The 25,086-nt window shown below is 35.2% G+C and overlaps 1 protein-coding gene across 2 annotated transcripts in view; it reads right to left on the minus strand.

The window, feature by feature from the left end:
* The window catches only part of LOC100749044 (LIM and SH3 domain protein Lasp), a 42,971-nt gene that overhangs the window by 9,735 nt on the left and 8,150 nt on the right, over positions 1–25,086 (minus strand). For both annotated transcript variants that reach the window (XM_003487925.4, XM_003487924.4), the window contains exon 2: positions 18,732–18,826. In XM_003487925.4, the coding sequence (XP_003487973.1) occupies positions 18,732–18,826 (95 nt within the window). The remainder of the gene's footprint in view (positions 1–18,731; positions 18,827–25,086) is intronic.

The following is a 25,086-nucleotide window of genomic DNA, read 5'->3' on the forward strand; positions in this document are numbered from 1 at the left end:
TATTCTATATTTTCGACTTCTTTTTTCGCGTAGAATCACCCCTGTCCGCTTGTACCACCAGTTACCAACCACCCTGTATGTAATAAGTATCCCACAAGTGTTGACAAATGTGCAAAGAAGGGGATGATTCCACGTAAAAAGAGGGATGAAATCGGAAATGTAGAATAACATTTCTTTAACACGCAGGCTACTTTGGAAGAACTTAAAAATGTTACAGTTGACACATGCCTAAAACGAAGAGGATTAAAATAAGGACAAGTGAGTCATCTTGGCTGATGCGCGTTCCTCATGGAGAAATTATGGAAATCACAGTGAATAAGAGTTTCGAGTGCACGACAAGCGGTCGATGACGCCGTTGGTTATCGCTTACATCCTTTGTGAAGCACAGTTGATAATCGTACCGCAGGGAGAAGAGTATGAAACATACTCTGAACAGACAGTGACGGTGAAACACTTAGAAAAGTAGAGAAGAAGATGGACAACGTTGTGTCTTTCAATGTACTAAGTGAATCTTTTTTTTAAAGCTTGCCGTGTGAAACCATAGAGATACAATTTACTAGCATTCTATTTCTATAGAATTAAATTACCATCAAACTTTTCCCAAATCTTCTTATCAACTTTCCGAATAAACTAATATTTTTACGTCTTAATTCCATCCTGTTTTTAATACAAAGTTGAAACTATCGTGGATAAGGAAATAATTATCCTCCGAATCATTTATTCTGAATTTTTTGACATTTTATTAGATTATTAATCTTACGGATATATTCGATGGTACACGTAACGCGCCAATTAATGTTGATCAAAATCAAAGCTATTTCACCAGGGTGCATCGCAATGAGAGCATCGTAATTCAATGGAACGAAAATGATGCGAACCAGAAACGTACTATACTAAGTATAATTAATCGGATGCAAAGTTTCCCGCGTTTCGCAACGAAAACTTTCGACATCGGCTTGCGATCGTGAGTTTTTGCTCGTTTCTAAGCCTGCGACGAGGAAATAAAAGGCTTCTTATCATAGCGTTCAGAACGCACGTTACAACAGACGCTCGCGTGGATCGAGCGGAATAGAATTACGAGGTCGTTGCCGGTGTATTAATTAGGGGAGGAAACGGTGAGACGATGGGATGGACGCGTAATCGGATGCGCATACGTTTGAAACAAAGAAGAAAGTGGTGAAGAAAAATGGAAAAGAGAATGGAGGAAGGAAGAAAGAATGAACTGTAATAATTGAGGATGCAATCAACATTTAATAGATATGTATTCGCAAATCTAGTTGTAAATCAATTCCAATAAAATCAAAAGTTTCGCTTAAGAAAATTCGATTGTCAGTTAAAAATTGCTTCATTAAAAAAGAAAAAAAAGTGAAGAAGACAGGAAAAGGAATTGTAATTTCAGTGGAATTCAATATCGTAAACAGATAATAAGCTTTTAATTACAGTTCTTATAAAATCATTGAATTTTCTTAGCCAATGCATAAATTATGCATAAAATTACCGCTCTCACTCTTTTCAACGTATAATGCCTCTATTTAACGCTATTTTCCTTCTCTGTTATATCCTTTTCATTCACATGCAAACTTACAATAAAGTGGATCCTGCAATCCTACCACTACCTCTACTACTAGTAGTTGCTAATTAGCAAAATTTCTCTTTCTTTCTCTCTCTTTCTCTCGCTCTTCCTTCCTGAAGGATGCCAGGCTCCGATGGGGAAAATTCGCATCAAACGCATGACGAGGAATTCGAGGCTTTATCAGAGGACCGCGACGCGATAAGAGGAGCCAGGTATCGCGTAATCTTTCACAGTTTGTTGAATAATCGCGTCGCTCTGGCTGGTAATTAAAGGAAAGTGAAAAGGAAAGTAAAGAAGAGAGCACAAAGAAAGGAGAAGAAAAACGCAGCGACGGTTCCAGTCGCAATCAACGTCGTCGGCGAGCCCAGGATCAACCGGAGCAGGCTAATAAGCCGATATCGAGAGTCATCCGCCGGATAGAAACGTTTTGCAGAACAGGTCGTCCGATCGAATCGATACAGGGCGGTTATCGATCGAGGCCGAGATCGAAATACATGCGCCTTTCAATCATGTGCGTATATGTAAATAACTCGCAGGAATTAAAATAATTAATCTTGCTTCTTATAAACTTCGCCATTTTATTATCTTTTTAGAAAATTCCGGTCTCAAATTTATTTATGGCACATTATAATAATTTTGTTTCATTCACATGGGTACAAGCTACTTATCGTTTTGATTCGCCTTTTTATGACAAAATAATACTACGTTTAATACAAAAGATGATGTTTCGTATCCTAAAAGCGAAAGAAATAGAACAGCGTAGAACGTGTCGAGCTTAACTCGAGATGAAACTGCAAAATATTAAAAGATTCAACCATTGATAATACGATTCGTATAAAGAGAGAAAGAGGGATAAATAGAAATAAATAGAAAAATACTAGACAACTAAATAAATATTAGAAGAACTCCACTGCTTCACATACTTGATTCTGCAACGAAAGACCTGTAGATCGGTTGAATAAAAAAATTTATAAAAGGTGAAAAGCCTAAGAACTTTTTGCACTATCCGATTACTCGGCTTTTGTTTCCTTCCCTGGATGAATCACAAATTTGATGTAAAATATATACAGGGTGGTTGGTAACTGGTGGTACAAGCGAAAAGGGGGTGATTCTACGCGAAAAAAGAAGTCGAAAATATATAATAAAAATTTTTAGTTTGAGGCTTTGTTTTCGAGAAAATCCACTTTGAATTTTCGATGGGTACGCGTGCACTTTATCGCGTCTCGTTATAACGGATCTCACTGTAGATCGTTGTCTCGATGGAAAAATTAAAAAAAATTTTTATTCTATATTTTCGGCTTCTTTTTTCGCGCAGAAGCGTAGACGCGTTTTTCGCGTGAGATCCGTTATACGTACCATACGCGTACCGAGCGAAAATTCAAAGTCGATTTTCTCGAAAACAAAGTCTCAAACGAAAAATTTGTATTCTATATTTTCGACTTCTTTTTTCGCGTAGAATCGCCCCCTTTCCGTTTGTACCACCAGTTACCAACCACCCTGTATAATGGTACATCATTGTTGCTAAGTTATATTTGAGAGGACACCGGTACATAGGTGTGCAATGCGATTCGATAAATCACGCGTCCGCTATCGCGTTTTGTAAACACCTTGTAATCAAGAGAAGCTCTTGTCAACGACCACAGAAAACGTAACTCTATAGCGAACAGATACTAACGAGCAATATTTACAAATGAACTTGTACTTCTAAATTATTCATTGAAAAAGAGAAACAGACATTTTCAGAGGTAATAATGAAAGAAGATAATAATTCTCAATTCTGTCACAAACAGACAACAACAAACGATATTTTCAAACAAAGTAGTACTCTTACATTATTCAAACAAAAAAAAGAAAAAAAATTTCAAAAGTAATAACAACAAACATGATAATGCTATGGTAATCAGGTAGTAACGAGTAATAACTCTGTACTCTTGCATTATTCCTTAGAAAAAAGAAGAAAAATCTCAGAGATAATAAGAAGAGAAGACGATAATTCAGTATTTTTTCTGCTATTTCTGTGTGTAAAGAGGAATCAGACATGATTGTATATGGTGACAAATTAGTCATACATTGTTTTTTTTTGTTGAATTTTCCTTTGGTATGCATACACATCGTGTAGAGAACCCGCATAAGAATGCACTGAAAGTTCAAGTGTATCTGTGACACAAGCGTTAACGAGTGACTAGCTCCGATTAGTCATTGCGTTAGAACGCGCGAATAAATTATATTGAATATCGTTTCATGAATCACGCACGGCTAGTCGTCGTTTCACCGATGACTTCCATCAGCTTGATTTTTCCAACAACTCGTTTTCAATTCATTCATCCGGCAGATACATATATTAACAAACTCGTTCACCTGGTCGATTTCAACCTTTCTGCAACATTCAACGGTTACAAATTCAAATTCCACGTCCTGTTTCCTGCGTTGTGAAAGTCTAACTCTATGAAAAGATCTGGCTGAAATAGTTAAATGTAAGAAACAAGCGTAGAAAACAACTCTTGCGAAAATAAGTTCTTATAGTGTGACCGACGATGTATGTGTCCTGATTGATATAAATAGTGATGATAAATAGTAGTGCGTTCTAATTGATATAAAGATATATAAAAAATGTATTAAAAAACATTAGAAAGTTTTAGTAAAAGAAAAAATAAAAGGAACAAGAACTGGAGCAAGGAATACACACAAAATCCTATTTTCTTCAATTATTCTAGCTAACTACCCTAACAAATCTTACAACATGTGCGCTGTTACTCACTTACGGAATCCATTTCTGACATTGCACATCTCTTTCTCATTCAAAATATCTTTCTTTTTTCAAAGTAATATTGTTTGTTTCAATATACTGTTCACTACTTTAAACATTGAATGGGTCATAAAAGTTAATCTATATTTACTACGTCAAACGAGTATTCTGGTTTAGAATGCCACTAAAATATTTGTTTCGAATCTTCTTCGAAAGAAAGTGTAAAGCTTTCTTGTATCGTTTGTTGCACACACATTTATTCACGTAAAAATAATCAACTGTATGTGAGTTAAATAGGGCACAAGGCCGAAACACAGACACCATCGATAAGAAAATATCTTATAGATTCTTTGGATAAAATCTCGAACAAAGTCTTTTTAAAAGTGGCGTTCTAAACCAGGATAACCCTTTAATACAATAAACACGGATTAGCTTTTACGCTCCATTTAATGTTCATAGTGGCGCCTCGTTAGTTGGACACAAAAGTGCGAAAAGGTGAGCCGCGTATCGTGCCGAGCAGCTCACACCAGCGTAATCAAGATTTGTGTCACGAGTTCGTTTTCCATGTACGGCATCTATAGCGTTGTCTACCCCAGGTAATTGTGCCAGCCAGGTTACGTAACACGTGGTTGTGCCACGCATGAATATAATAGATACGCGTACCGGGCCTTTTGTCGGTCCGCTTCACAGAACTGTGCACTGTGTGTGTTCTACATTGTACACCGTTAATGGCTAGGATATTTCCTGTCGTCTCGAGGATCCACGCTATTCGCTCCACGCTACGTATTCGCATCTGCATAAAACTCCCCGTTGCTTGTGCTACCGCAAGATGCAACCGATTGGCGCGCGCTTGCGACACTCCTGACATTTAGTGATCTAATGAAACAGGAGATGTATTTGGTACGTTGTTTTCCCACTTAGAGAATTCCTATTTTTATTGGTGCTTGTTTTCCTCTAACGTCATAAGTTTTTTATTATCTTCGTCTTCTTTTCTTCTTTATTTTTGTTTAATTTGTTCAGTATACAGAGTGGTTAATAACTGGTGGTAAAAGCGGAAAGGGGGTGATTCTAGGCGAAAAAAGAAGTCGAAAGTATAGAATAAAAATTTTTCGTTTGAGGCTTTGTTTTCGAGAAAATCGACTTTGAATTTTGGCTCGGCACTTTTGAGATCCCTTATAACGTACCATACGCGTACCGAGCGAAAATTCAAAGTCGATTTTCTCGAAAACAAAGCCTCGAACGAAAAATTTTTATTTTATATTTTCGATTTATTTTTTCGCGTAGAATTATCCCCTTTCCGCTTGTACCACCAGTTACCAACCACCCTGTATATTCCACCTCAAACTGCTATGTTTGGTACAAGCTATGAATTTGAAATTACATGCATTTTGTAGTAAAGTTGTTGATATATTAAAAACGTATACTTTTCTTATCTTATACAATATCAAAAATTAAACAAATCAGTACAATAAAGTTTGTCTATTATTTGTTACAATTTTGGAACAAAGATACTATAATTATCCTAACACTTTTATACGGGGCTGTATGTGTATGTACAGTTATGAATACATGAATAGGCAAGCACTTTATGCTAATTTCTAAAGTGTTTTTAGAATCTCTAATTACTTTGTCGAAAGTGTTTGTCGTAGCTCTCTATGACGATCATGTCTTGCTCTTTGTATTCATAGGAATTTATGCAGCTTCTTTACAACTAGTGGAATAGTTTTTATATGAATTCAACTTGATTTAGTTTATAATATTTTCTTGTTCTCGCAAATAAGTAAAATTCCAATCCTTGATATATTTACTATTACTGACGCACATGTTGCCTCAATTCGGTTATATAAATATTCTTACGTAAACGCAACTGCGGCATTTTCATTTTTATGAATTCAAACAAAATAAATTATAAGTTTCGTGATCTTTTTCTAATATGCCAAACTTCCAATTGATGATCTTTTGAGTTATTGCCATTGACAATTATAATCGTTACTATGGGTGAGTGGAAAATGGATAAAATGGACTGATAGAGGAAAAGGAAGCTCGTCCAATAGACGGTTCCAGGTTTTCAACAAAGCGATGGAGCAGAAACAGCGCTGAATGGAAGTAAAGGTACAGACAAAACGATTTTCTGAAACGTTACGGAAATCTTGAACAAGGATACAAATTCTTCGGGCTATCAGATTCAGTGGAAAGAAAGACTGAGGGCAAGTGCGGACGAATGGAATATTTTCAACGGTTTATAATAAATGAAATGATAAAAATTAATAAATATGTAAGAACAGCGGGAAAGGCAGAATCCGAGGAAGAGAGAAAAAAAAGACAGCCAGAGGCGATTGCTATATGTTAGACTTTAGCCTAAGAACATAGATACGGAACTAAGCCAAAGGTAGACATGTGAGAGTGTATAGATTAATATAGGATAGTAGATATAAATTGAGAGAAAGATATATAGGTATATTTAAGCTTTTATTATTAGATATAAAATGAATGATAAGATGAAAGCACGAATGGGTGGGCCTATTTGGATATGATTGCTGCTCTATATAAAGTATGGGAATGAGTGAGAGTTAGAAATATGTAAGCTAAGTGCTTTTTCCCGAAAAATAAATAGAAACGAAAACAACGATAACTGTCTTTCACTATTTAAGAATTGAAAATTCACTGTGAATTTATAATCAATAATTACATATCCTCGGCTACTTTACTCCCTAATAAAACCTTCGAAAAATATCCTTTCTAAAAATCGAATCCTGTCAACCATAGAAAATTAATAGATCCTCGACCAGTGTTTATCCCACGAATAACGCGTAAGAAAGTTAAGAAATAATTAATGCGAAGTACATGCAATAAGAGCAGTCGAATGCAAAGAATCGTGTAACTGCAGGCGATCGTGGCATGAACAGGTATACCGGTCCTGCAGTAGACAACCACAAGGTCTCCTTTTTCCAATGACGTCTCGTTGGGGAGAAATTTTCCGAGACTGGTCTTATTGGATTCCGTAACCGCTGGCAGGAATCGCGAGAATGGCTTCGGAAGTAGCCTGCCTAGCAGTGTCGGCACAGAGACCGAACGAAGCCTTACTTCGACCGCATTACTCGAATTCCAACGAAGGCCGAAACGAGATTCCCACTTTTTCTTCTTCGGGCTTGTGTCCCTCTCGAGCCCGTAAAGATATCGACGAGGAGAGACAGCGTGCCACTGTGAACGAATTGAAATGTCGCGTATCAAAGAACTCGATCGATCGAACGACGATTGAGTTTCGAGCTGAGATGCTTCGGTTAACCTATTAACTCGGAGCAGACGAGTTAATTCGTTCTCCGGATCACCGATCTTCTCGACCTTGTGATTTCTTCATATAAAAAGTTTTTATATTTTAATCGTGGTTTCGTTTCTGTATATTTGTATATGTAAAATAAATTGTATCTATATTCGCAAGAATTAAAATTGATAATTGAAACTGGTTTAGCTTTATTAATTAACAGATCGCGAATATTTATGCATTTATATACGGGAGATTTAAATATGTAAGGGTGTAAAGAATACAGATGAACACAGATGTTTTCATATTTTAAAGTTGTTATATTTTGATCATGGTTTCGTTTCTGCGTATTTGTATATGTAAAATAAATTGTATCTATATTCGCAAGAATTAAAATTGATAATTGAAACTGGTTTAGCTTTATTCATTAATAGATCGCGAATATTTATGCATTTATATACGGGAGATTTAAATATGTAAGGGTGTAAAGAATACAGATGAATACAGATGAAAAATTAATGTAAAGAATACAGATGAATACAGATGTTTTCATATTTTAAAGTTTTTATATTTTAATCGTGGTTTCGTTTCTGTATATTTGTATATGCAAAATAAATTGTATCTATATTCGCAAGAATTAAAATTGATAATTGAAACTGGTTTAGCTTTATTAATTAATAGATCGCGAATATTTATGCATTTATATACGGGAGATTTAAATATGTAAGGGTGTAAAGAATACAGATGAATACAGATGAAAAATTATAATATTTAGTAGAAGAGATTTAATTTCAAATTTCTCCGAGTATGTTCATAAAAATATAAAATTGATAAAATATAAAAATATTAAATTTACCTAAGTATCTGTCTGTTTATAATCTTCTCTTTGAAAGCAAAGGTAAGAAACTAGACCAAGCAGAACACGTAAAATTATAGGTATAGGTACAGGTATAGGTATGGATTAAGTAGATCGACATTGTAGAGACTGTAAACGAAATCCTTTTCAAGGCTGTGAGGTGGAAATACAAAGATGTAAACATATATAATATTATATATAACATTATATAAGAAATTATATATATAATCTCTTTTCGTAACAAAGCCCCTGATTTCGAAAAATAATATTCAAGGACTAAAACAAACTTCTATCTATACAACAATCCCAAATGTAAGAAAACTCAACAAAATTCTGAAAAATAAGAATTTGCATAAATATTCTCAACCTACTAATCAAATTTACAATCTACTGATTTCGTAATTTTAGTAGTTCCTAGTTTAAAAAAAAATGGTGTAATTAAGAAAAACTAAAAGTTAGAAAAAAAAGGTTTGTCTAGACATCCGCAGTCTATTAATTACTCATTTCCGAATAGTGAAAGTTGCTACTTAAGAAGCGATCCAATTAACAGGTTAAAAATAAAAAGCATAATTACTTCCCATAAGCGTTATTCGCGTCGTACGAAGTGCAGTCTGTTTCAAGTAACGCGACAAGAAAGCTTGTCTGATACAGGGTTGTAAAATTACACTTAGGCCGAGTTGTCTCAACTATGGTGGGGTTTAAAGGTGCATTGTGGGACAAGGTCGGTTCACCGTAGCCACGCAGTCGGGTCACGCTACGCTGGCCACCCCTTTTACTCTTAGCTGTTAAATTACTCCGAGTTGAGGCCACGCGATTTAACGACGCCAATACTTCCGGCATTTTTTCTTCGGCGATGCGAATTTCTCACGTGCGGAGTATAGAGCTTAAAAGTTTAGTATGGAACCACTTTTTACAATTCTATCCTTATTGCGAATATAGTATATATATTTGCGAATTTCATAGAGCCGTTAATTCAATACGAACTCAACTCATACGAATTTTCTTAAAAAAAATTTTTTTTTTTTTTAATTTAATATTTCACATTCACAATTTGTCCAATTTGGACATTTGGTAGAATTTTTTAGCTGTTTGATTGTCATGTGGGCGGCTACCCCCAGCGGGGTACCATCTTCGTGTTTGTTGGGTTATATCCTTTATGAGAATTTTTCTTTAAATGTGCGAAATTTTGTCCTATCTCCGCAGGAAGATGAGCCAAACGGCATAGTATAGCGAATCATTGAAAAGATTTCAAGATAACGTCACCGGACTTCTTTTCTCTTTAAAAAGCAAAAAATTGGAACCTTGAAACACCTTTGTGTTGCAGATTCTTTATCCTGATGCGACATTCTTCGCGTTCTATCTTGATAGAGCAATGTTAAATACACTCTGTCTATTTGAAAACTTGAGAGAACTGTTAATCGAATTACTATCGTAACCTTAAAGTTTATCTTTTTTATCGTTATACGTCATTGAAATGTAATTTGCTTTCTTCTGACGTGAGCTTTTCAGAACGAGAAAAGATTGACCTTGAAACACCCTTATACTTGAAAAGCGGTATTCGTATCTGTACGCGACGCTATCAGAAATAATATAACTCTTATCGCATTTTTTATTTCATAACTGATACTTTATCATACGTAAAACATGCGCAAATTCAAATTCAGCAGCAAAACTCGAAATGAGAAGACGGTTAAATATAACGATCATCCTGTACAAGTTAATATGCGGTTCATTTAAATATCTTGATCATATACATAACATTTAAAAGCGATTTTAATAAAACGAATGAATAATGGAACGATTTAGAGAGACGTACGACCGTGTAACGAGCGTAATTTACGTACATAAATATATTACACATACGCAATGCATAACGACCACTGTTTCAGATTATGCATATACACATATGTGTGTTCTCGAGTTTCTTCCTCAGTTCGTATTTTATTCCCGGCCCTTGTGTCTCGTTTTACGCTACCGTGACATTTTTGTTCAACGTACTGTTCTAAACTAAAGTCGTTGCTTCTAACAAAACGAAGGAAAAAGAATGTAGAAAATTAAAATGAAATTTCCTTAAAATATTGATTTAAATAAAGGTGTGTTTCACTGCTCAATGTTTAGTCTTAAATATGTGATATTCACATAGAATTATTGCTTTAGCTTCATAGTTAATTACATTACAACTTTACTCACTGTTACGCATGTTACGTTCCCATGACTTATGGTATAATGAATTCCGAATAATAATAAACGTAGAACGCTATTTTATGGAAAATAACGATGTATGCATTTACATTAATTCTCAATCAGCTACGCATATTTCATACTCACAGTTTCCATACATTCAGAAGTTGTAAAAGTTTATTAACACGAATATCAGTTGGCTATGATTTTATAGCGCGTTTCGAAAAGTGATTCGATTTTGAATAATTCTGCGTTGATCTATTCAAATGATTAGAAAGTGAAATCTCATTCTTACAGCAGCTTCTTTAATTGTTTTTCAAGTGATCACGTGAGATTAGCAATCGGAGAAACTGCAGAACGATACTAATGACTGGCAATTAGAGAAAGGACCGACGATTATGAGAGTGTGCCAAGTTGTTCTGAGGTGAACCGCAGCCACGCTGCATGCCTCCTCTAAATAGAGAAGAACGAGGCAAAGGGAAGTGATTCATTCGTGGTGAACCGATGACGATCCGGAGGATGACATCATTTCCCAACGAAGAGTTGAAATTCGGAGGAGACGCGATCATTTGACCACCGGGCGACCGTGGATAACGCTACCGGAAGGAAACGATGACTAATTTCTCAATAAATTATGGAAATTCCGAAACTTCACAAGTTTTCTCAATCGTTAGAAATATCGTAGAAAATGATCTGCAGCAAAAAGGGAAAATCTAAACGTTGTACGATCGAGCTAGTATCACTAGCAGGAGTTTACAAGTTACAAGTTATCAGTGTCAATAAATTCTCTTGCATAACGATGAAAATAACAAGTTTGATAATATGGCAGAACTTTAATCATCCGAGCTAATTATAATACACGCTACTCGGATAATCAAACTATACAGATAATCGAATAAATTTGTTTTCGCGTCAGAGAAGATAATTTATATTGAACTGCCTTTATAAACACTAAGATTAAGATATTAAGAAACAGAGACAACATTCTTTGATTATAAATATAATAATTTTTCGCAATCTTTATTCTTGTTTTTCTCCAAGAAAGAATTCCACGCGTGTATAACTGAACCTACGTTATTCAAAATTCAGATGTTATACTTAACAACACAATGTCCACCAGTGCGCACAATCCTACTATTAAACAATATAAATCCATGTAAATCGATTCTAAACATTCTTCCCGTTATCTCAGAATACAATGATTTGCAGAAGATCAGCCGCAATGATTCCACATCTGAACATGCGGCAAACGTAAAATGTATTAATTACGGACAATTAAAATCTCAATTTGCCGGCAATTACATTGCATAGCTTCGTATCCAAGGTGCTTTCATCCGCGGGAAACAACGATCGTTTTCATTTCTAACGTTTCCGCACGCGTCCTTATCGAGCATCGCCATCATCGTTGCTGAAACGTTTAATTAAAACAGCGAGGAACGCAGGTATCGCTCAACCAGCATAATGACTAAGCGCGTCTACGTGCCTGTGCCATCCTGTCAATTACTATGATAACGAAAGGAAAGGGAGGAAGAAAGAATTAAAAAAAAAATAGCAGTTGGCGAAGAGAGGCGCGACAGACGCGGAGGAAAGACGCAGAGGAAAGACGCCGATGAAGAACGGAAGACGAGGAAAGGAACTGTCGCGTCGGTGGAACAAAAGCGGCCACGAAGAAACACGTGTTACCTTTTGCCATAGGCATTTGCCGGGTGTAGTTAATTCTGCGCGCGTCGCGCGACGACAGAACCCGGAACAAGTGTTCGCGCGCATTTGTAAGCAACAGTACATCAACCAGGGGGAAACGTTTCGCTTAATTCAAATTGTTTTCGCGCGCTTCACGACGTGGGAAACATCTGCTGGAGATATGGTTGGATTGGACCAGCTTTGGCAAACAAATGAAATTGGTAGGAAGGATGATATGCAATGGAAAATTGAAAAATCGTGATAACAGCTGTATGTAATTCTCTAGTATCTAATCTTGGATTCTGTTTAAGGATTAAATACAAGTTTCATTATGATATCTTTCCATGCTGCATCCACGTTTTACAATTCGTGGAAGCTGTTAATCGAGGAAGACGTGTTAATTCCTTTTACTCGGAACCTGAATCTCTTAGAGATAATTCCTTTATTTGCATCAGTTTTTAGTATAATTTGGATAAGTTTTATATGTGGAAAATTTCATTAATCGAATCTCTTGAAACTCTTAGCGATTAGAAGTGATTAGAATTGTGTATTTAACGGTAACTGTGAGAAATTTCCTTTTTTGTCTATGCGAATCATTTCAATTATCACTTTCAATAATCAGCCTTAAATTGAAAATTGCGTAAAGATATTGTGTTCTTTTTGATATTCTTTTTGTATGAACGAATACTGGGGCGAAGGAGGTCATCTAACTAGCAGACAACGTACGTTGCTCATATATACGGGCTCATAAAAATTAAATGAACGGTGGACAGACGCGAGAAAGGGGGAAGATAAAGAGCAAGGGAAATGAAGGTGAGGGGTGAGCAGGACCGAGCGGGAGGATGCCAGACGAATGAATGAATCTCACGACTCACACGTGTTCTGCTTTGCTTATTCAGACCATCGCACCGTCTGATTCGCCACGCATTGCTCGACACATGCACTCTGTCATTGCCGTAGCGAGGAACGCGATGCCGCCTCATAAACCGTTCGATTCGCGTAATTTTTCTTCTCCACCTTATAGTCACGTTTGGTGTAATTGGTAGAAGCCGTATGTTATTCTCTACATAATGGAAGCTGAGTTTTCGACACAGAATCAAAGCACTTTTATAAGATGCGTAAGTATGCGGCTGCATCAATCGATGTCCACATAGTGTTTTAATTTACGACTTTGCTATATCGGTTCCACTAATTATATGCACGAAGGATATTCGAATTTCTACAGGGTGATTCTGCAAACGAGGACAACGTGCAGTTGTTCTTTAAACGATGGAGATGAAGATGAAGATTCCGACGAAAAGCAGATGTCGGATGGTTTAACGAGATCTATCTTCTTATAACGTGACTTCTGCAAGTTGCAGTTGTTCTTTACCGAGCAAATGTACTTCCTTCTTCGAGGGAGGAAAAAATGAAACAATGAACCGTGAAATATTATACAGTTACAAAAGTTCTTTAAATTTGGAACTTGAAAATTTGAAATTTGAAATTCCTATTAAGCGAACTTAAAAAAATAACAAAATTTATAGAATAACAGACGATTCTACGACGAAATGTATTTTTTATTTCTTTCGATAATCCCATTATACAAAATTTGATGGGTATATATAGGAGTTTATAGACTGACTGTACATATGTATATGTACAATATACAGGGTGGTTGACAACTGGTGGGACAAGCGGAAAGGGGGTGATTCTAGGCGAAAAAAGAAGTCGAAGATATAGAATAAAAACATTTTTTTTTAATTTTTCCATCGAGATAACGATCTACAGTGAGATCCGTTATAACGAGACGCGATAAAGTGCACGCGTGCCGAACCAAAATTCAAAGTCGATTTTCTCGAAAACGAAGCCTCGAACGAAAAATTGTTATTCTATATTTTCGACTTCTTTTTTCGCCTAGAATCACCCCCTTTCCGCTTGTCCCACCAGTTGTCAACCACCCTGTATATTGTACATATACATATGTACAGTCAGTCTATAAACTCCTATATATACCCATCAAATTTTGTATAATGGGATTATCGAAAGAAATAAAAAATACATTTCGTCGTAGAATCGTCTGTTATTCTATAAATTTTGTTATTTTTTTAAGTTCGCTTAATAGGAATTTCAAATTTCAAATTTTCAAGTTCCAAATTTAAAGAACTTTTGTAACTGTATAATATTTCACGGTTCATTGTTTCATTTTTTCCTCCCTCGAAGAAGGAAGTACATTTGCTCGGTAAAGAACAACTGCAACTTGCAGAAGTCACGTTATAAGAAGATAGATCTCGTTAAACCATCCGACATCTGCTTTTCGTCGGAATCTTCATCTTCATCTCCATCGTTTAAAGAACAACTGCACGTTGTCCTCGTTTGCAGAATCACCCTGTAGAAATTCGAATATCCTTCGTGCATATAATTAGTGGAACCGATATAGCAAAGTCGTAAATTAAAACACTATGTGGACATCGATTGATGCAGCCGCATACTTACGCATCTTATAAAAGTGCTTTGATTCTGTGTCGAAAACTCAGCTTCCATTATGTAGAGAATAACATACGGCTTCTACCAATTACACCAAACGTGACTATAAGGTGGAGAAGAAAAATTACGCGAATCGAACGGTTTATGAGGCGGCATCGCGTTCCTCGCTACGGCAATGACAGAGTGCATGTGTCGAGCAATGCGTGGCGAATCAGACGGTGCGATGGTCTGAATAAGCAAAGCAGAACACGTGTGAGTCGTGAACTTGTACCGCCAGTTACCAACCATGAACCATAAAAATTGCAAATTTCATTCACACGGAATATAAAGATAAAATTCAACTTCGGTCGTGTATTAGAAATCCATGATCTATAAATAATGATCGAGAAAATCGTAACGTTCGCGTGTTCTTCGATTTCTTAAAGCCTCGCAAGGTTTCGTCAATATGCGCGCAATCAAGCGAGGACGTTGCAGAAATTTCGTTTCCCCGTGGCAACGGAACGACCTAGTATTCGTGCAAATTGCAGGCCGTTACGTGGCGAAAAGACACAAAACGCCGGAGAAACGCAGATTCGATACGCGTTTCGAAGGATTTCATCATCGCAGATGCTCACTCGGAATACTCCGCGAGTCACTGCTTTACGGTAAAACGCTGTGCATACCGATCGTCTCCTGGATCGACCTGGATCATGAATTACGTTGTTCGATTTTGAAGAATCCAGTGCTATTGATTTGATAAGTGTGGAATATTTGAAAAATACAAATTTCAATACACAATTCAACGACACCGAGTGATACTGATTATTCAAATATTATTTATTGGTAATATCGCTGTTTGATAATATATTTCAATTGGACGAGTCTAAAAAAACATATTGTGGAGAAGTTATCACGAAAAAGCATTAAATCTCGCACGCTTTCTCCTCGGCCTTCCCCTCGTATATTCCAACTGATCTACGTCAGTGACACGAAATTGAGTGGTACTTGAAATCAATTTCAACGTGTCAACCGACGATAAATAAGCAGTAACTGCACTTATTTTTTTTTTTTTTAGTAACGCTGATGATCAACATTTGCAAACATATCGAAAGGAACTTTATACAAATATGGTGCGCTCATCCACCGCGAATTTTATTTCAATTGATTATATATGAATATTGATGATATATGAATAATAACGATGATTATAATCTAACGCGAAAATAAGTGTATCTAATTATGGATGAATTCAATTTGAATATTTCCAACTTTTTCTAAGGCCTGGTGCAAACGAACGCTATTAGGTTGTCCGAAAAGTGTCTTTCTCTTACAGACACGTCTTTTACAACGATACATCTTTATACAAACATGAAACCTGATCTGTCGAACGTTGTGATCTTTATTTTGATAGAACAAAATGGGTTATAGGTAATTCGATAAAATAATATAAAACGGGAAATATCGTGCATCCATTATTTCCTTATAAAACGAAAGATACTTTTCGAACGACCTAATATGTGTGTGCACAGCGTCTCGTAAAACAGATGAATGAAATTGTTGGTAGTGTGGCAAAGAAGATGGTGAAACAAAAAGAATGGTGAGACTCGTGTAAATGTATATCGACGCAGATCTTGTAAATCACATATTAAATAAATTTGAAACTATTTTCATATCAATTCTAAGTGTAATCTTAGTGTAGTTACACATTTATTTCGGCGATTAAGATCCACAATTCCCAACAGATATAAATTTTTATAAAATATAAAAGTATAAAATATTATCAATATGAAATTGGAAATATTATATTAATAATATAAATATTTATATTAATAAATATTAGGTTGTCTGAAAAACGTCTTTCTTTTACACACACGTCTTTTACAACGACGCATCTTTATACAAACATGAAACCTGATCTGTCGAACGTAGTGATATTATTTTGATAGAACAAAATGGATCATACGTAATTCGATAAAATAATATAAACCGGAAAATATCGTGCTTCCATTATTTCCTTATAAAACGAAAGAAACTTTTCAAACGACCTAACTTTTCACAATTTCAATAAATATTATCCCATTTACTTTAAATCTTATATTATATTCTCCATACTGATGTCTCATAGTAATTACAATATTATTTTCACAACTTAAGTCTAACATGCACATAAATATTTATTGTTCAATGTAGATGAGACATTTTATATGTATAACACTGATATACCGATAATATATGTAAATCTTTCCCCTCGAAAGGGGATAAAATTTTATTCTATTAAATTTTCAAAGTTAACATATAGAGTACAACAGTGCACCTTCGTACAAACGTGAAACCAAGTCTGTGAAATGTCCCGGTGTTCATCTCAAACAGAACAAGATGGATCGTACGTAATTCGACGCAATAACATCAAACAAAAACACATTGTGCGTCTATTATTTCCTCATAAAACGAAAGAAACTTTTCAGACAACCTAATGGAGTAACAGTGATACGAAGCGGTGGCAAATTAACGCAAAACGTTTGTTTGAACTGGAAGAAAAATTGAACGCCCGAAGCCGGCCTGCCGCAAGCCGCTCGCCTGCAACGAACCTAAATTCCTTCCAAATTTCTAATTCCTTATCAGAAGCTAAAGAACGACGTTTCCCAGAACACAGAGGAACAGATGGCATGTTTCCCCACGTACCGATGCCTGGTTCGCTCAATACACTTTCGGATCCTTTCACTCAGATCCCTATTGGAGACCATGAGTCGCAACGACGCGACACAGCGCAGTGGACGTGGCAAGGACACGGCAGCTGAAAGGAGCCACGATAAAAGGAGGATCCGTTGAGAAAACACGACAACTATACGTTATCCTGACCGCAGAATCGCGCGCTTTCGCCACCTCGACTGCATCTAACCATGAAAACTGGCCATTTCTTACGAATCCATGTTTCTTTCTCACCAATCATTTTTCTTTCTCGTCTAAACACGAGTTTCGCGGTTTATTACACGCTGAAGAAGCTGAGTACACGTGTGGCCGATGATTTAATTGAAAATGAGGTAGCTGTTAGTCATTAAGAATTAATAGCTTGGTTTAGTCACGGCGTGAATTATGTAGTTTATAACGTTCGAGAAATGATAAAAATTAACTGTTTGAATGCTTGAAAATCCGTTTACGAGATTATGTGTGTAATAGAGTAATTCGTTCACAGAACTATTAGATTGTCCGAAAAGCTTCTTTCGCTTCATAAGTGAAATAATAGATGCACAACGTTTTTTATTTTATATTATTTTATGGACTTATGTATGATCCATTTTGTAGTAGAAGTATTAGAATAAAATGGATCAAACGTAATTCAATAAAATAATATAAAACACAAAATGTGCATCTACTATTTGCTGATAAAACGAAAAGGACTTTTCGGACAACCTAATACTTGAAATTAGGGAAAAGTTGAACGAATGTCTGGTAAACTCTATTCCCCTTAAATTTTACCATTACAATTGTTATACTTTAATAATTTCATAAATCATGAAGAAATTAGAGCCATTAGAGTTTGGATCCTGGAGAGTCTGTTTAAGATACCAATGACAACTGATTTACATAAATATCTCCAATTAAGGAGAAGTTGAACGAAGTTGAACTAAGAATTAATAACTTTGATTCCGTCAAACAAAAGTTTATGAAACACGGAGTTTGAAAGATGATAATAGTAAGAGTTCGAATGCTTGAAAATCTATTAAATGAGAAACTAATGGAGAAGCGATTTATGGAAATGTTTGGGATTAGCAAAAGTTAAACGAAAGATCAAAAAGAAATAGATCTATATATCGGAATTTATTATCCAAGAAGGAGGATGTTTATTTAATATTTCCTATCTATAATAAATGATAAACTTTTGGCTTTAATTACATAGATAAGAGCAATTAAGCGAACTAGTCATTATTCTGTTTAGAAAATATAGGATCGTGCATCATGTCGCAATATAAAATTCTGTGCTACTTACGCCTCGCAGTATGGCTGTTTGTTGAAACCCTTGTACGTCCGCATGTTCAGAATCATGCCGCAACCCTGACACTTGAAGCACTGTTTGTGCCATATCTGCAAGAAATATATCTTTGAGTGAGCTTTCCCCTCGAACTTTGTACACAAATACATATTAATGAACCATTGACCAGAATATTTGTAAAATGTTATAGACACTTAGAAAATAGAAGAGGAAATATATAAAAAAGAAGACAGAAATACTGGGTTGTCCGAAAAGTTTCTTTCGTTTCATAAGGTGATAATAGATGAACAATAATTTGTTTTATATTATTTTCTCGAGTTAGGTACGGTCCATTTCGTTCTATTTCTATTATTATGTTCGTGCATAATTCGATAGACTAATATAAAACAAAAAACATCGCGCGTCTTTTAGTTCCTTATAAAAGGAAAGAAACATTTCGAACAACCTAATACCAGGAATATTGTGCACATTGTTCATCTTCTTTTTTATATGATCAACTCCATAGAAAAGATAGAGAAAAATGATATTAAAAAGATTATTTTTTTTAATTTATCACGAAGTATCTATAGTATAATATTTATGTCATCTCCTTACTATAAACAAGATTATATCTCAATTCTTGCGATCATAGAAATGACCAACGGTCAAAGAAGGAATCGGCAGGTACGCAGAAAAATACAAGGAAAGAACGGCAACATATTCAAACCAGCTGGCTGCTGAAGCGAGCCTAACTCTCATAGAAAGAAGACTAAAAAAAAAACACCCCAGTAACCTCGCTAAAGAAATAAAATAGTCAAATTCGAAGATGGTATCCCACTGGGGGTTGCCATCCACATGTTATTTAGCAATTAAATTAGAAAAATTTACCAATTGTCCAGCTAAACAAATTCTAAAGTACAAATTAAATAATAAAAAAAAAGAAAAAAATAGAAATGACTCGTTTGATTCTGAAGAAGCTGAACGCTAACTATGTATCCAAGTAATCAAATCGTGTAACATGCAACAAGCTATTTTCTTTATTTTGAAAGATTCATGAGATTTTTGAGCAGCTCGAATATAAATCCAGTATTTTGGTATCAAACTGAAGAAACTGAGAAGTAAAATGAAACATTCTGTACGATAAAGTAAAAAAGAATACCAAGAACCATTCGTCTCCTATCATACGCAAAAACCAACAGTTTCGCTCGCCGTATTTTCACCCACGTGCAGGAAAGAAACATTATTCGTAGGTTTCTAGGAGAACAAAAGCCATCTAATCGTGGCAATGCCTTTGTTTCATTGTTATTCATTGGTAGCATCTAAACGATAGTACGCAGCCTCCCAACATTGTCTTTTCCGCGTGAGGATTTATCACGTGCCAACAATAAGCACGCACTCTGACCCAACTATCCATTTTCTAATGATAAATAAACGCGTGAAATAGTATTCTTCGATAAGATCGGCGAACGTTCAATGAGTGAAAAACGTAATCATCGTTTTTCTATCGAAGGTCGCGAACAATTGCAGATATCCAGAAGAAAATATCCTCGAACAACCCCTACTAAACATTTTCATGTTTCGCAGTCTGTAAACGTAGATCAGGAACACGATATCTATGAAAATTAATTCGTTTTGTAAATCATCGTGTGTCGTAATTCTACCAAAGAGATCACAACGACAATTCGATTTGGAATGCGTTTGGTTCTGTATAGATCCATCGGTCGAACGTTTCTCACAGCTGACCCAGAGATAACCGAAGGCCGTCATAGTTGCTGGTCGATAATTAGCAAGGCTGCTGGTGATGTCAGATGTCGAATAAGGTCGCGGATCTTAGAGTAGAACGGCCATCGCGGGAAGGCCTACACCCGGAAAGAGAGAAATGACTCACGAGCGTGTGAGTCAACTTTGATCGCGGTCAACAAAGGGTTATAATTATTCCTCGTGAAAAACGCCTTGTCTCTTGAACGCTTTTTATTCTCCAGACGTTTCATTGTATTTAGGATAAAGTTTCTCTCCTTTTGTGTAAATTGTCGCAAAGAACGCGAAAACCAGTGAATTCTAGTTCAAACGTAAAAATTACCTAAGAAATAGAAGACTATTGACTATTTTTCGACCTACTGTGGCCCGCACATTTTTTAACATAATGAAACTTAATAATATGTTAATAATCTAACATAAACGTTGACCAAAAATGGTCACTTTAATAATCGATACAAACCACGGTAGAAAAGAAAGACAATCTGATCTTTTTGTCATACGAGCCAACTTTACCAGTTGTATGGTTCTTGCAAAGCATTGTAAAATCGAAAACTAAAAGGCAGAGCAAAATTGCTGGCTAATGAACCTTCCAAAACTGTTAAACGTTACTACGTATGCCCTAATTACCGCGTAGATAAGATAGTCTTTTGTGGTCTCTAATGTATCATCGATCATCGTTAATCAACCGCTTACGTGAAAAAACAGCAACAAAATATATAAATAATTCATCTATATATTATACAGGGTGATTGGTAACTGGTGGTACAAGCGGAAAGGGGGTGATTCTAGGCGAAAAAAGAAGTCGAAAATATAGAATAACAATTTTTCGTTCGAGGCTTTGTTTTCGAGAAAATCGACTTTGAATTTTCGATGGGTACGCGTGCACTTTATCGCGTCTTGTTATAACAGATCTCACTGTAGATCATTGTCTCGATGGAAAAATTAAAAAAAAATTTTTAAAAATTTTTATTCTATATTTTCGGCTTCTTTTTTCGCGTAGAAGCGTAGACGCATTTTTCGCGTGAGATCCGTTATAACGTACCGTACGCGTACCGAGCAAAAATTCAAAGTCGATTTTCTCGAAAACAAAGCCTCGAACGAAAAATTGTTATTCTATATTTTCGACTTCTTTTTTCGCCTAGAATCACCCCCTTTCCGCTTGTACCACCAGTTACCAATCACCCTGTATAATATATAGATGACAAGCGTATACTAAATTGTTAAAGAGAAATATCGGAAAACACTAAAATGCACGAAACACAATTAAGAAGATATACAATTTGCACTGTAGGCTCGAAATACGATGAGTTAACCAAATTTCAAGTTTCAATGTCTAATGTTTCAAAGCTTTAAATTTCCATGTCGAATTCTTCAATATTTCAAATTTCACGTGTCCATGTTTCAAATTTCAAACCTCCAAATTTGAAATTTTAATATTTCAATCGAACAGGAAACCATAATAACCACAGGAAAGAAGAGAGAAAAACACGGGAATGCAAAAGAAGAGATAGTAACCGGTTGAAGCAATGGCAAAAGTACTTGAGCAATCTTGTCACGTTTCGATTTCTAGACGATGCAGGTCGTCAGTGTCAGTCCGTGAGACGGTGGAATGCATCGTCGAACAAACGCAACGGTACCTTATTTGTATCGTGCTGGCAATGTTAATCGCGCCACGAACAAATGCTAGCAGTGCCACTTTCGATCGTGCTTTACGTCGAGAACGCTATGGGACCGGCTAGCACGTGACGCACACCCTGGATCTCGTTGTTTCAATTTAATTGCAATTACTTAATCGCGATTAGCGGTAATTGCTCGTGGTACCGCTTTCAAATCAGTGAACAGTGAACAGTTAGTTACTTGATTGCAAGTAAAAATTCGACTCGCGAACGTCACGAACGCGTAACTTTGCTGAAATTACAATGCTGCAAGTCGTTGAATAATCGAAGAAAATGATGATTTTATTATATGATAATATTATTGCGATATTTAAGATTAGAAACTTGGTTTGGAAAATTGTAGAAAGTTTGATAGATCTGTGGCAACGTAATTGGTATTTTAATTATGCAAATGTTTCAAAAATGCTGAGAGAATGATAGTGGTATTGTCAATCACAAGTTATCGCTTGACAAATTCTTTTGTATAATTGTAACAAGATTGATCAATTTTACAGATGAATTTTCTAAATTACAAATTGTTTGTTTTAATCGATACGTATTAAACAATTGTAGAAATTGCTCCATGTAACAAGAATTTATATCTTATAAAATGTAGTTTATAAATTTACTGATATTATCAATAGACTTATAAAATGTAGTTTATAAATTTACTGATATTATCAGTAGACATATAAAATGTAATTACTTATGTAGTAACTTATAAAATGTAATTTATAAATTTACTGATATTATCAGTAGATTGCAAATGTTTATACAAATCAAGAAATAGAATCTAGATACATATACATATAGATGTATTTGAACCTCTAAATATTATAACAATTTTATATTTATTCATACTTATTTATACATATATTATTATTACATATACATATTCTATGTATTTATACATATGTATTTGTATACATATGTATTTATACATATGTATTTGTATACATATGTATTTATACATATGTTATTTATACATATTCTATGTATTTTGTATATTATATTTCCCACAAATACATCGAAATCCGCGATTTAATTAATAATTAGAAAATTCTTTAAAAACTACTCGAATGAACACGTGATCAAAATGTAGTGTACATAGCTGCGTATTTTGTTCGCGTTTGAGTCATGAAATTTCCCGAGGACTCACGGTTGCGTGTACGCATCCAAAACGATCTTACGAGGTAGCAACGAGTAGCAACTTAACTCGATTACTCAATTATGTACGATGTTTGCGATTCGATTATACAGTCGATATTCACAAACGACACGATAAAAACCGATGGAACATTGTACTCGGAGCACTTTCACTCGTTTTTGGAATGTTTTTCGCTCATGCAACGACCAATCCCTTATTTCGCAAGACATTTTACTCACCATAAACGTTGTCCAGGATCAAATATGGTCATCGAGCTTTACGATGTTTTACGATGAAAACGATGCCGTTAATTGATCACATCGCATGATACATAAGATCGTAGCCATTAAGCTTAACTATATTTTTTTATATTTACTGATATTGGTTCCTAAACTGTGTTCACTTTAGGTATATGCTTGTCGTTTTAAGTATTCACTTTTCATTTCATTTATCTACCTATTTATATTTACATATATTTTTAACGCTGAAACTACCGATAGTTAACACGAACCTATTTCTACGAAAACCAGCCAAAATCACTGGTCTTTAAAAAATACATAATAATAGAATATTTTTATATTTATTGACTTATTACTTTCTTACAGAAGCAATTCTATGTTATCATCCCTAAACGAAGACTGACACATTTATAATATTGTAGAACCAGTCGTTTCGACTGCTGCGGTATTGCTAGTGTTAGCATCTTGCGATCGATCCGGAATTTTCCTGATAACTGATATCATCATATCGAATGATACGCGGTATCACACAAAACGTATGGCAAATTGTACGAAACGAGGAAACTGGTTAATTGGGACTCAAACAGATTGCAGGACCCTCTTACACTTTGACAAGTACCAGTTGTTTTAAGTAGCCTTGATACAAAATTATTTTCAGTTTGAATACATAAAAAAGAAAATAAGACTCATTATATTATTCTTTTAGTTATCGGTGCGAAAGTCATTACATCATTGCGGAAAAAATATAACACGAAGTAGGAATTTTAAAATAAAATTGTAAAACCAGTCAATTTGACTGGTGTGGTAATTCTACTGTTAATTTATACAATATATTATATTGTAGAAATTTAAGTTGAAATAAATGGATTCACCTAATCAAGTACTAAGTGAAATTTCTTTCGAATAATTGCAGTTTCACTCCATAGAATTACATTAATTATAGAATGATCTAACACCATCGAGAAATCACCACTGTCGACTAAACCTCTGAATTTTATTTTAATTCCTTTAGCAGCATATGCCAACCCTTTTAAGTGTTTTATTCGAAATTTACTTTAACTAAAAAATAAGACAATTTAAATAAACAAAGGAAGAAAAAAATTCACTTAAATACCAGTTTTATTCACACTATTGTTGTATTCTGTAATTTTTAAGTGTATAATATATCTTGAAACAATTTCCAGGATGCAATCCTGCTTTTCTTTCGCAAATAAGGTGGGACATGAAAGAATGTCGAGTGGAACTCGACAAAGAAACTCCTGAGATAAAAACTGATGTTGAGTCACACTCGACATAGGAGTGCAAAGGGTTAATATTCCCCTAATCATCATGATGGCACTTAGTATGAAACCCATTAAGCTCTATCGAAATCGATACCAGTAATCGATCAAATGATTCTTCCCCTCAACACTCCTGCACATTGTTCTGAATATTCATATATTTTCTGCATTATGTGCATTCTGTACATATTTGCACTTACATATATATACAGGGTGGTTGGTAACTGGTGGTACAAACGGAAAGGGGGTGATTCTACGCGAAAAAAGAAATCGAAATTATAGAATAAAAATTTT

Source organism: Bombus impatiens, unplaced genomic scaffold (genome assembly GCF_000188095.3).
Source record: "Bombus impatiens unplaced genomic scaffold, BIMP_2.2 scf_0208, whole genome shotgun sequence".
Lineage (NCBI taxonomy): Eukaryota > Metazoa > Arthropoda > Insecta > Hymenoptera > Apidae > Bombus > Bombus impatiens.